Source organism: Bidens hawaiensis, unplaced genomic scaffold (genome assembly GCF_021521415.1).
Source record: "Bidens hawaiensis isolate Kalapana, Puna unplaced genomic scaffold, B.hawaiensis_p1.1 tig00016635_1, whole genome shotgun sequence".
In the NCBI taxonomy this organism is placed as follows: domain Eukaryota; kingdom Viridiplantae; phylum Streptophyta; class Magnoliopsida; order Asterales; family Asteraceae; genus Bidens; species Bidens hawaiensis.
In genome coordinates, this window is record NW_027492523.1 from 1 (window position 1) to 12,552 (window position 12,552).

Sequence of the window (12,552 nt, forward strand, 5' to 3'; positions counted from 1 at the left end):
TGAAAACTAAACAACTCCATTTATGGACTCAAATAATCATCTCGTAATCTTCATTTTGATGAGAAAATTAAAGATTTTGGTTTTATCAAAAATGAAGATGAGCCTTGTGTATATAGAAAGACTAGTGGGAGCCACTATATCCTTCCTCATCATGTATGTTGATGATATACTGATAATTGGAAATGACATTCCTATGCTTAAAGAGGTAAGCACTGGGTGGAATCTTGTTTCGCTATGAAAGATCTTAGTGAAGCTGCTTATACTCTAGGGATCAAGATCTACCGAGATAGGTCTAAGCGGCTTCTAGGGATAATTCAAAGTGCATACATATACAAGGTAATGGGATGCTTCTCAATGGGAAAATCCAAGAAAAGAGGTGTTCCCATCGCTAAAGGAACCGTGTTGAACAAATCGCAATCTCCGGCAACGAACATTGAAACTAAGCACATGTAAGCAATTAAATATGCGTCAACGATTGGTTCTATCGTGTACACTATGTTATGCACTTGACCTGACGTCTCGTATGCTTTAAGCATGACTAGAAATTTTCAGCAAAGTCTTGGTGTAGCCCATTGGACTGTAGTAAAGAACAGTCTAAGGTACCTGAAAAGGACATAGGATATGTTCTTAGTGTTTGGAGTAGTGGAAAAATAGCTCACTGTAAAGTGGTACACTAATGCTAGCTTCGAGTGATCGAGATGATTCTTGCTCACAATTATGATTCGTATTTACTATCAATGGAGGAGCAATTTGCTGGAAAAGCTCCAAGCAGAGTGTGGTGGCGGACTCTACCACTGAATTTGGAATACATAGTTGCATCAGATGCTGCTAATAAAGCTGATTGGATGAAGAAGTTCATCACTGACCTCGATGTGGTTCCGAGTATTCATAAACCAATCAAGGTGTTCTGTGATAACACATGTGCTGTTGCTCAGGAAAAAGAGCCTAGATCTCATCATAGAGCAAGCACATTCTAAGGAAGTTCCACCTTATACGAGAAATACTGGAACGAGGAGACTTCATAATAAGCAAAGTAGACACAAATCAAAACCTAGCTGACCAGTTCACTAAACCAATGACTCTTGACAAGCATGATCAACATAGAGAGTGTTATCGGTCTTAGATTAGCTAGTCATTTGTTTTGATTTATTATTTGGATGTATGAATATTTAAAAAGTTATACTTTGAGTTCACTTTTGATTTAATGGTTAAATGAAAATGTTGAATATTATAACTTTTTCAATATTAATACGTTTACATCCCGTTGTCACTTCTTATTACTTTCACCCTTGCATCCAATTTGATTCTCAACCCTTGTCACACATCCCTTAATTAATTCAGCAGCCTCATCTTTGGTACTTAGAAATAAACCCAAGTATATCTTGAAAAATCATCAATTATCACTTAACAATATCTCTTTTTGCCAATACTTGGAACACTCACAAAGACCAAAGAGATCCATGTGAAGCATTTCAAGCACTTGGTCAATTGTATTTATGAGTTTTGTCTTATGAGATGACTTGTGCTGCTTACCATTTTGACATGAGCTACAATTGTCATCAGGTTTGAACTCCCTTGTAGGTACACCAATTACATGCTCACCCTTAACAAGTTTGTTCATGTTCTTTAATTTGACATGAAAAGCTTCCAGTGCCACAATTTGGTTTCATTTTTAGTGACCTTTCAAACAAAACAAGTAACTCCCCTTGAATTGGCATTCTTCATATTCAGTTCATATAGATTACTATTTCTTGGAGAAATCATCATAATCATGTCAGGAGGAATTACAAACTCAGGTTTGAGAATAAAACTATGAGAGTCATCAAACCCAACTTTATAACCTTTATCACACATTTGAGAAATTCTCAAAAGGTTTTATTGCAATCCTTCCACATAAAACACATTATCAAAAGTGACTTTTCCATTAGTCAGTATTCCTTTTCCTACAATCTTTCATCCATTCTCTTCACTCCCATATGCAACTGTGCCTTCAAACTTCTCTTCATAATAAACAGGTGACCTCTTGTCACATGTCATGTGCCTGGATCATTCACTGTCCATATACCATACTTCATTGACTGGTGTGGACTCTCCCTGCACATATCAAAGAAATTGACCAGTTGGGTAATGAAATGCAAGCTGAATCAACTTGCAAATCATCATTGACATGGACAATTGTTGCATTGGAATTGGGGATAGGTTTAGCATCCTCATAAACTATTTCACAAGTGTCAGAATCATCTGATTCATATCCTGTGTCACTTGTATTTCCCACATAGGGAATGATACTTTTGCATTCTTCTATCACATAATCTTTCTTCACACTTGGTTCAACAGATTCATTCCTTGGTTTCCAATAGAATCCATGGGGTTCATATCCATGTTTGAATAAAAAATTTTCATCACCATTAAGCTCTCTTGGTTTCTTTCTTGAGAACACAACCTTCTTACTTTTCTTTTCTTCTTTTGGTGACCTTTTAGAATCATCAGACTTAACTGATTTGGTGTCTTTGTTAGGAACAATTCTTAAAGGTTGTGTATTCTTTCTCATAACAAGTTCAGGTTTGATAGAAAGTGTGTTTCTTTTCACTTGGTAAACCACATTCTTCTTTGGGTTTTCATAAACAGCCTTAGTGATCTTCTCACCCTTCACAATTTCTCCTTCTCCTAACACATCATTTTTGTCTTTCATACCTTCATACCTCTTTCCTTTTCCCAAATACTCATCATACTTCATTTAGTAGAAACCAAAGTCTTGTCCAAACTTTGTTTCATTTGGGACATGAATTGGTTTGAATGTAAACCTTTCATGACAAGAATCAGTGTGATGGCCATATTCATCACAATTCTTACACCAAACCATTCCCTTGAAACATTCACTTGACTTCCCTTTCTTGAATCTTTCACTTGGTCTTGGGGGTTCAATGCCGATAGTATTCTGAGTTTTGAGACCAATAAAATCAATTGATAATGGGACAAATTCTTCAATTTTGATGTCCTTCCTCTCAACTTTGCTTTTCACAAATGTTATACTTTCCAATTTCATTGTCTCATCATCCAGATTCCCTTTGTACCTTGACTGTCTTCTTTCATATTCTTCCATAGTTTCAACTTCTCCAATGTCAAATAATTCTTGACTTGAGAAAACAGGGTACACTGGAATGAATTGATCATTAACAACAGTTTAATTGGTCTTTTTGTTGTTGTTGTTTTTTATCTTCTTCAAAACCTCTTTGCTTGGTGGATTTACAGCATTATAAGTTACATTAGATTTTTCACAAATGTCAAATGACACATGTTCCTTTCTCATTTGTTCATTATGTTTCTTCATCTTTGATGTGAGAGGTGGTAACAATGGAAGTTTGTCAATTGAGCTTGGTTTTCCTTTTCTTTTGTTCTTGAGATCACCATCACTTGTGTATTGATCACTAGAATCACTCAAATCATCCACATTTAAATACTCTTCATCAAAGTCATCTTCTGAGACTTGAATTCCTACTTACTTTTCATTCTTCAACCTTTCCTTTACAACAAAGTGTCCATTCTCATTCACTTCAACCAAATCATAGTTTTCAATAAATTCTTCTTTGTCTTTAAAAACATCTCTGAATTGATTAAGTTATGCTTCTTTTTTCTCCTTGTCAACCTTTAATGAGTAGTTGTTGTTAAAGGGTGGAGGAACAACCTTATATTTGTCTTCTTCTTTGATCTTGTTCAGAATACCACAAATATTTCCAGTTGATACAACGTTTTTAAAAAATTTATTCTCAACTTGGAGTTTGATATACTTCACATTTTCATCTATCACCATTTTCTTCAAACCTTTAATTTCAGTCACTTACCTTGAATGTATTCTGTAACTGTCCTTGAAGTCTTGTTCAAGGCTTTTGATTCTCTCTTCATAGGTGACATCACTTGATTGATACACATTTATCATATTTTGCTTTTTGAAACATTCACTTTCAAGCTTTCCTACCTTCAATTTTAATGATTCAATGGTTTCAAGTAATTCAAGTGTTGAGTTTGAATGTACCTGATTTGAATAAGATCCAACTTCATTTTCATTTAGCCATAAATGCAACATTGGCTTTTTCAATTTCATTGGCATGATCACTCCAGTCAAATCCACCTTCTTGTTGAGCAGCAACTGCCACATTGCCTTGGTTTCTGGGTTAATTGTTGTGTTTGTTGCTGTTAGAAGCTTGTGGAGGGTTTTAATTGTTGTTGAAATTCTTGTTGTAGTTTCTTTGCTGCCCTTGCTGAAATTGATACTAGTTTCTTGGTTGTTGGTTCTAATACTGATTGTTTTGGAAGTTTCTTGGTTAATTGCATTCCCTTGCAAAGTGTCAAGGTTGTTGACAGTTATAGCATATTACTTTAGACTTGTCAAAACCTATTCTTTCATTTGGACCTGACACAAGAGACCTTCCAGTCCTGTTGAACAACCTTTTGCTCCTTAGTGCTAGCATAGCAGCTTGCCACTTTAAATCCATGTCCTCCAGATCATCAGCATCAATTTGCTCAAGATCATCTTGAACAACACTGGTATGGATAATTTTCTTGGCACCAAAAGCATTATATGAGTCTGTGAACATTAAAAACAGAGCTTGACATTTACTTCCTTGCCCAACACGGCCACAAACATAAGGTGTATGACCACCAGCCATTGAGGCTGTGTCATTATCATCAATCAGCTAAACATTAAACCTTGACTGTCCACTCTGATTACTTGAATTTCCAGCAACAAATCCTCTTGGAGTGTCACCACCATGTTCACTTGGTTCTTCAATGATTGGAATTTGTGGTTGGTTCTTCACAGAAAAGTTTCCCATTGGAGCAATGAGTGCATTAGACACTTGAAAACAAGGTTTGTCTTCTTTTATCATCTCATTCTCAATCATCTCAATCTCTGCTGCTTGCAAGAAAAAAATTACATCATCAAGCTTAAGAGCATCATAATTTGGTTTCTGCCTGATAAACTTGCTTGCAGTATACCATTCTTTTGACATAGATGATAACAACTTTGTATTCAAATCAGCATCAGTGACAACATAATTAGTTATCCTGATTTCATTCATAATAGTCAGAAATCTCTCTAATACTAACTTCAACCTCTCACCATATTTGTATTTGAATCTATCAAGTTGCTGCTTAAGCCTCTCTATCTTGATTTTCTTCAATTCTGAGTTGCCTTCAAACATCTCCAATATAGCATCATACATGGCTTTAGCAGTGGTATGATGAACAACCTTTGTCAGATTCTCCCAAGATAGTCCCAATTTCAACATGGCAAGAGCTTTATCATCAACCTCTCTCATTCTTACTTCAACAAGCTGTTTGTTTGTTCCCTCAGGCACATATGGTCCATTCTTAATTGAATTCCACATTTCCACATCATTATAACAAACAGGTGCTTCAAATAGAACTTTCCATTTTATATAGTTCTCCTGTCCATACAATCTTGGAATTTTGTTAGTTAAGACTTCTTGCTCCTCATATCCAGACATCTTTTTTTTGGGTATTTTTAAGATAACTTAAGTGTTGACAAGAAGGTTAACGACTTTCTATTTAGGGTAAGAACAATAATGTATTAATGGCGGAATCACTAACACATTAAATGTTTAATAGACAAAAAATGTAACAAACATAGACTATAACTCAACAGATTTCCATTCATATAATAGTAATACAAACGAGAATCAATTAGGGTTTCGGTAAGGAATGTTTCATCCGTACGATTATAAGGACAACCGTCACAATCGTTTTCAGGAATAAATCAGGTATCTTGAAAGTTGTTTGAAAAGCTGTGTCAGACGTGCCTTAAATTATTCTATTTATAGGCCTGCCACCTGACAACTGTTCTTCCTTCAAGAAACCCTAATAATTGATACGTAATTATAGAAACATATTACAAAAAGATTCAAAAAGTAAAACAGGTCTTCGGCTAAGCTTTGCAGCTTTTGTCTTCTTCGAGCAGACCTGGTAACCAAAGTGTGCTGGGGAACAGTTCTCCGGGTAGACTTTACTTAGAATATTTTCCATAGAAAATATTCACCAAGCAGACTTCAATCCTCTTGACCATAGCAAACTTTACATTGGTTAGACCTCAGGGTCCTCTAATTCCTCTCCCTCCTGGTTTCCACAACTTTCTTGTTCAACATCAAATGTTTCATTTAATGAACCCGGTACATTTACAAGCTACACAAAAAAATGTTGGTCATTTATTTCAAAAAGAAATGAGAGCAGATCAGGTGAAGATGATGAGATGGCTACAATATTTTAATAGAGAGAATGATCAATTGAAAGCCATGGTTACTTCTTAGGGGTATAAAACAAAGAAGCAATATAATTTGATTCTTCAATTACAATGCAAAGAAGATCTATTGAAGAAGTTGAAGGATCATGATCACGAAAATGATCCCGAGGCATGCCACTTTGATCAACAAGCAGGTGTTTTACCTTCTGGTCAAACGCATGCTCAAAGGGAGTTGAATGGGAAAGAATTAATCGAATATAAAGATTCAACTTAGGTATAGCCCGTGAATATATTGAAGGTGAACACTATTATATTTGTATACATGAACGTTATTGCGCATGGTGAATGCAGATGAGATTGACGAAGGCGAGTTTTTTGACCATATTTTGACTAAAGAACAAATTGTTATTCTGTTGAATTTTAATAAGAAGGATGTTGAGGAATTGGAAAGGCGTGTGGATAAGGAAGTTGAGAATGTAGGAGATGCATGGGTTGATCTGGGTATTCCAGCTGGGGATACTTAATTTGATTATGTGCAGACGGACGAGGAATATCCCGATATGTACACGACAAACAACAATGATGATGGGATTCCTTTCTTTATAACGGAATATTTCAATTTCACCGAAGTACATATTGAGAAAGAAAAGGAGAAATAACCAGCGGAGCCCGAGGCAAAACCAACTAGAATAGTCGTGAACAGTCGCCTAAAGACACGACAGTGCAGTGAGATAAAACTCATACAGTTCAAGAATCCAACTAGTGAACACAACATACGCGCATAGTTTTCCATCATCAGCCTGTGCCACAGAAACTAAATGATGTTAGCAAGAATCAAACTGACATCATATGAAACAACGAGTCTTTCTTTACCACTCGACCATTAGCTCATTGGTATTCATTAGTGTTATTTTAGCTGTTAAAAAGTTAAAAAGTATTGGTTGTCTTTTTCACAAGTTTTTTTCTCTTCGTAAAATTGACCTAGTATTTCGACATATATACGGTTGTGCTTTCACTTGACATTATATATATATATATAGAGAGTTATTTTTAAAAGCGAACTCAAAAAAGTAAGAAACTGGGAACACCATTCCTAACCCTTAGATCATTTTCTCACATGGTACAAGCTCAATCACCTACATCACATCATATTTATAAGAGAAAAAAATAATCAAAAAAATAACTAAAAAAACTATAAAACAAAAAAAATAAAAAAACAAAAATGTTTATCTAGCATCTCCCGTTTAAAAAAAAATAAAAAATCTCGGCTTAGCCTTCGAAAACTAATTTAAAAAATTATAAAACAAAAACAAATGAAAAAATAAAAAAGTAAAAAAACCAAAATGTTTATCTAGCATCCTCGTTAAAAAAAATAAAAAATAATCTCGGTTTAGCCTTCCAAAAATAATTAAAAAATATAAAACCAAAAAAAATGAAAAAAATAAAAAAGTTAACAAAATTGTTCATCTAGCATCCCTCGTTCCAAAAAAAAAATATTAAATAGAAAATCTCGGTTTAGCTTTGCTTTATGATATTTATGTTATTTTTAGCTTGTGGGAAGGAGAGGGGGGGGGGGGGGATAACACTTTTCATTAACATTTTGCACGTAAACATCTAATCTCATTAATATTTTACATGTAAAAAACAGTTATTTAAGATTTTACATGTTAAATTTAATATTTTACATGTAAAATAACAATTTTCATTAATATTTTACACGTAAAACAACAAATCTAATTAACATTTACATGTAAAACAACAATTCTTTAAGATTTTACATGTAAAAATTAAAAAATGTACATGTAAAATAACACTTTTCATTAAAATTTTATACGTAAAACAACAAATCTCATTAACATTTTATATGTAAACCAACAAATCTTTAACATTTTACATTATATATAAATACACGAAACCTTTAAAGCTCTCTGGTTGCTCCCTACATTATCTCAAGCCACCAGATTGAATTATTTGTAAATAGAGTCTTTTCTTGCATTTGACCCGAATTCACGGGTATAGGTCTCACCAAACCCAGATAGCCCTTAAACGTGTTATAACATCTCATTAAATTAAAAATTATCTCAACAAATATTTGATATGAAAATCCTATAAAATAAGGATATACTAAAATGAATATCTGATTTCTTTAAAAAAGATATATACTACTTATAATTAAAAAAAAAATTATCGTAAAACAATAAGCGGGTCATGGATCTCGCCAAACTCAAATAGCTTTTAAACCGGGTTATAGTATCTCATTTATTTATGAAACACTTACATCATCAAATACCAAGTATATTATATTAACATATGTACAATAAAGAAAATTAAAAAATCTTAAAAATATGTAAATATTGTAAACGAATAATGTGAAACAGACCTCGTATATATATTCAAAACCAACATACGGTTATCTCACGGAATTTAGTATTCATGAAAATTAACAAGTTATGTTTATACGCGTGTATAAGACAATGCGAGTTTCAATGTGGCAGTTATAATATATTTATACATTTTTCTTTTGTTGATGGTCACGTGTACAAGAAAAGCCCTCCCACCCCACCTAAAAAAACCTAACACCTAATATGGAAAACCTAAACCTTCTTAAATCCTATCCCTGAATGTTAAACTAAACCCGAAGGCTAAACCGAGATTTTTATTTTAAACGGAGGATGCTAGGTAAACATTTTGTTTACGTTTTTTTTTTACCTTTTTAATATTTTCATTGTATTTTGGTCTTATAGTTTTTTAATTATTTTTTAAGGCTAAACCGAATATTTTTTGGAATGAGGGATGCTAGATAAATATTTTTTTTTTTACTTCTTCTTTTTTTTTTTATTTATATTTTTTTAATTACTTTTAAGATGGGTTTTTTTCCTTATAAAAATGATGTGATGTGGATGATTAAGGGTATACCATAAGGATGTGAGTAAATGATCAAGGGTTCGGAAACGTGTTAGTCAATTCCTCACTTTTTTGGAGTTTCCTAATGAACTCACCTATATATATATATATATATATATATATATATATATATATATATATATATAGGTGAGTTCATTATATATATATATATAGAAAAGGGTTCAAATAAAAAGAAATAGCTTCCTAAGAATGGTAAGAACTAATATATTTTTGACAAGTGGCATTACAACATATGGTGAAAGAACAATTCTAAGAAACTATGTCGGTTATAGTGGTGAAAGAGTAATTCTAGGAAACTATGACGGTTTTTGGTAATTTTAAATCTCAACCATTGATTGGCATGATCCAATGACTATGATTTATTCCTATTCTTCCTAGGAAACTATTTTTTTTTAGTAAAACCCTCCCCTCTTTATATATATATATATATATATATATTCTTGAAAGTAAAAACATTCCCATTTCTCTTTGTCAAATGTGTTATTGACATCACTATATCAATAAGATTTTGATTTTAGCAATCTTACTCTCAAATAGTAAGCATTGTTTTTCTTTTTTTTTTTAAATATACTTTTAGGTTAGAAACTTGTGTAATTAATGATTTTAATAAAATAAATATTAGATTTTTTAGTAGTGAAATTTAGAAATTATAAAACTAGGGTTGAAAGAAAACATTGAATAGTTAGTAACGAAGATTTAAAATATTAAGTAGGAATCAAATAGTTGAAAATATTATTTTTTTAGTTTTATAAGTTGTAAATTTGCAGAAGAAGATTTATGTACCAAATAATCTTATATAACAAAATAACGTAGGAAACAATACTAATCTACAAAAAATGAGAACGTAGAAAAAAATAACAATTACAATACCAATCTACATAAACAATACTTTATAATAACAAAGAAAAACCCTAATAATAACAACAACAAAATTAACATTAGCAACAAAATAATAATAACAAATAGTTATAACAACTTAAGATAAAAAACCAAAATTATAACAACGAAATTTAAAACAAATATTTATGATGTCTTATAATCGGAAATCAGTAAATACGAACAAACAATAACAACAGACACTTAATAAAAACAAACTTTATAATAACAACACATTAGTTCTTACTGTTTTTATATTAAGAATAATAGGTATTTGATCATGAAACTAAAATTTTATATTAGAAGGTCGTGAAAGACACGGGAAAATTATGTACATTTTATAGAATTGTAAACGTGAAGAATAAAGCCGACAAAATATTTATATTTACAAGGGACAAACCACTTTTGGTTGGTGCCCATAGTCAAATAATTCGGCATGTGAATCAACCGTCTAGCACCGGTGAAAAGGACCCTTTTGGGCGGTGCCACTTTTATCTTCTATTTCTGGAACATCATATATATATACAACAGAAAACTTTGTCGGAGTCTGGAATTATAGGAAGGAAACAAAGAAGCATCACCATTTAACACTTTTATCTGTCTTTCCGTTTATGAGTAATCATCAAATCAAGTTTCGGATTTCTTGACTAATTGATCGAGTATTAGATTTAAAATATTTAAAACTGAATTGATATCCAACTTCTAAAAAAAAGAGTTCAACTTCAAATTAATTAGATTTTATTCAAAATAATAACAAAAAATAATAAACATTTATTACCTATTATTTAACTATTTCCATTTACATAGTGAGTTACTATTTCAATCATAATCGCTTATTTTACATGTACTCTTAGCTTAAATGTTTGTAACTTGAAATCTTATAGCTTGAATGTTTGTAACTTAAAATCTTGATTTTCACCTATCTTGTCTTATTTACACGTGTTATGCCACGTGTATCTTTCAATGGCTTAATAATAATAATAATAATAATAATAATAATACTACAAGATGTTTACAAATCTTAGACTTAGAGCATTCCAATCCATTTCCTATATTATTGTGAGGAGAGTTTGTAAATTATAGGATGATGTTTTGAGTATTTGTGAGTGTAAATTATAGGATGGAGAGAGAAAATGTAGTGATTTTTTATAAATTTGGGGAAACTTTGTTTGTTCCTATTTATTATTTAATATTTGTTGAACTAGTTGTGAGTAGAGAAGAGAGAAAACTGTAATGCTGAAGGTATAAAGTAATATTATTTAATTGAACAGAAAAGAAAAAATGTAGTGTTTTGTAGTGTAATTATAAAGATATGGATGTAGATCCGGATGAGAATGCTCTTATATTATTAAACTTTGGAATATTTGTTTTAAATAATCCAAATTATGTCATGTTGGAAAAACATTTCTAAGTTAACACTTGGCTAGTACTAGTACAAACTAAAGTGTATTTGTTTCTAACTGTTAGCGACTAACGGATGACTAACTTTGTTAGTTTGATGTGGCACCGGTGACGGAACCAGAAAATTTTAGTCGGGGGGTCAAAATAGTATCGTTTTGGATGTAATCCATGAGTGTAGATCAGTTACGCTTTTGTTACTAGAAGTTGGTAACCATAACCTTCAAGGCCTTGTATCTTGAGACTATTGTATATATGTTTTTATCTCAACAATTGCAAAAACATTAACATATGTATGCCTGTAGAAAAGCATTGACAATTCGATTGACAAGGGTATTTCGTATTATCTCCTTATCTTCCTCTTGAATTCTAAATGAATAATTAATAACTTGTTACGTAAGATCGGATCATCAACAATCCATTACTTTTTTAGTATTTAATAGATTTGATGAAGTTTAGATGTTTGGTTCATTCTAATAAATTTATTTGAAAACATGTTTATACATATCAGAACAATATTAAAAATAAAATATTTATGAGAAACTAATAAAAAAATCTAAATTAAAAAATATATATTAAATAACAAATAATTCAGTGATGTATATTTAGAAGAGAAAGAACTTCGAAGATTATTAATTTTTTAAATTAATGACAATGACTATTATAAAGAAAATAAAAATTAAACTAATACTTTTGATTAACAATGTACCATTGATAGTATACGTAGTATTGATGAAAAAAATCAAAAGGAAAAATTAAAAAAAAAAGTAATAATAAAGTAACAAGTTGTTGTACGGTGAAGATTGAAACCATTTAATGACTTAAAAAAGGCCATACAGTGTCTCTCTCAAAACACCTTTCTTCTCCGATGTACCAGAGTGTCTAACCACCACCAATGGCATAAAAACTTTCACAAATAGTAACTTTTAATGCTCTCCTAAACTGCATAATCGGAGAGTGTCAAGTTATAACTTTGCTTTTCCGGTTAAGTATTATGATAGTCCGGTATATGACTAAGTTAGCCGGCCGGAGGGTCAACGGACCCTCCTGACCCTGTAAATCCGTCCCTGTGTGGCACAATTACATGGCATATGTGT

At 31.8% G+C, this 12,552-nt stretch overlaps 1 protein-coding gene across 1 annotated transcript; it reads right to left on the reverse strand.

The window, feature by feature from the left end:
• Positions 1 to 4,694: 4,694 nt before the first annotated feature.
• LOC143551801 (uncharacterized) lies at positions 4,695 to 5,507 on the reverse strand. The gene has a single exon (XM_077042151.1). It carries the CDS (start codon positions 5,505 to 5,507, stop codon positions 4,695 to 4,697), a length of 813 nt encoding a protein of 270 aa, XP_076898266.1.
• Positions 5,508 to 12,552: the final 7,045 nt, after the last annotated feature.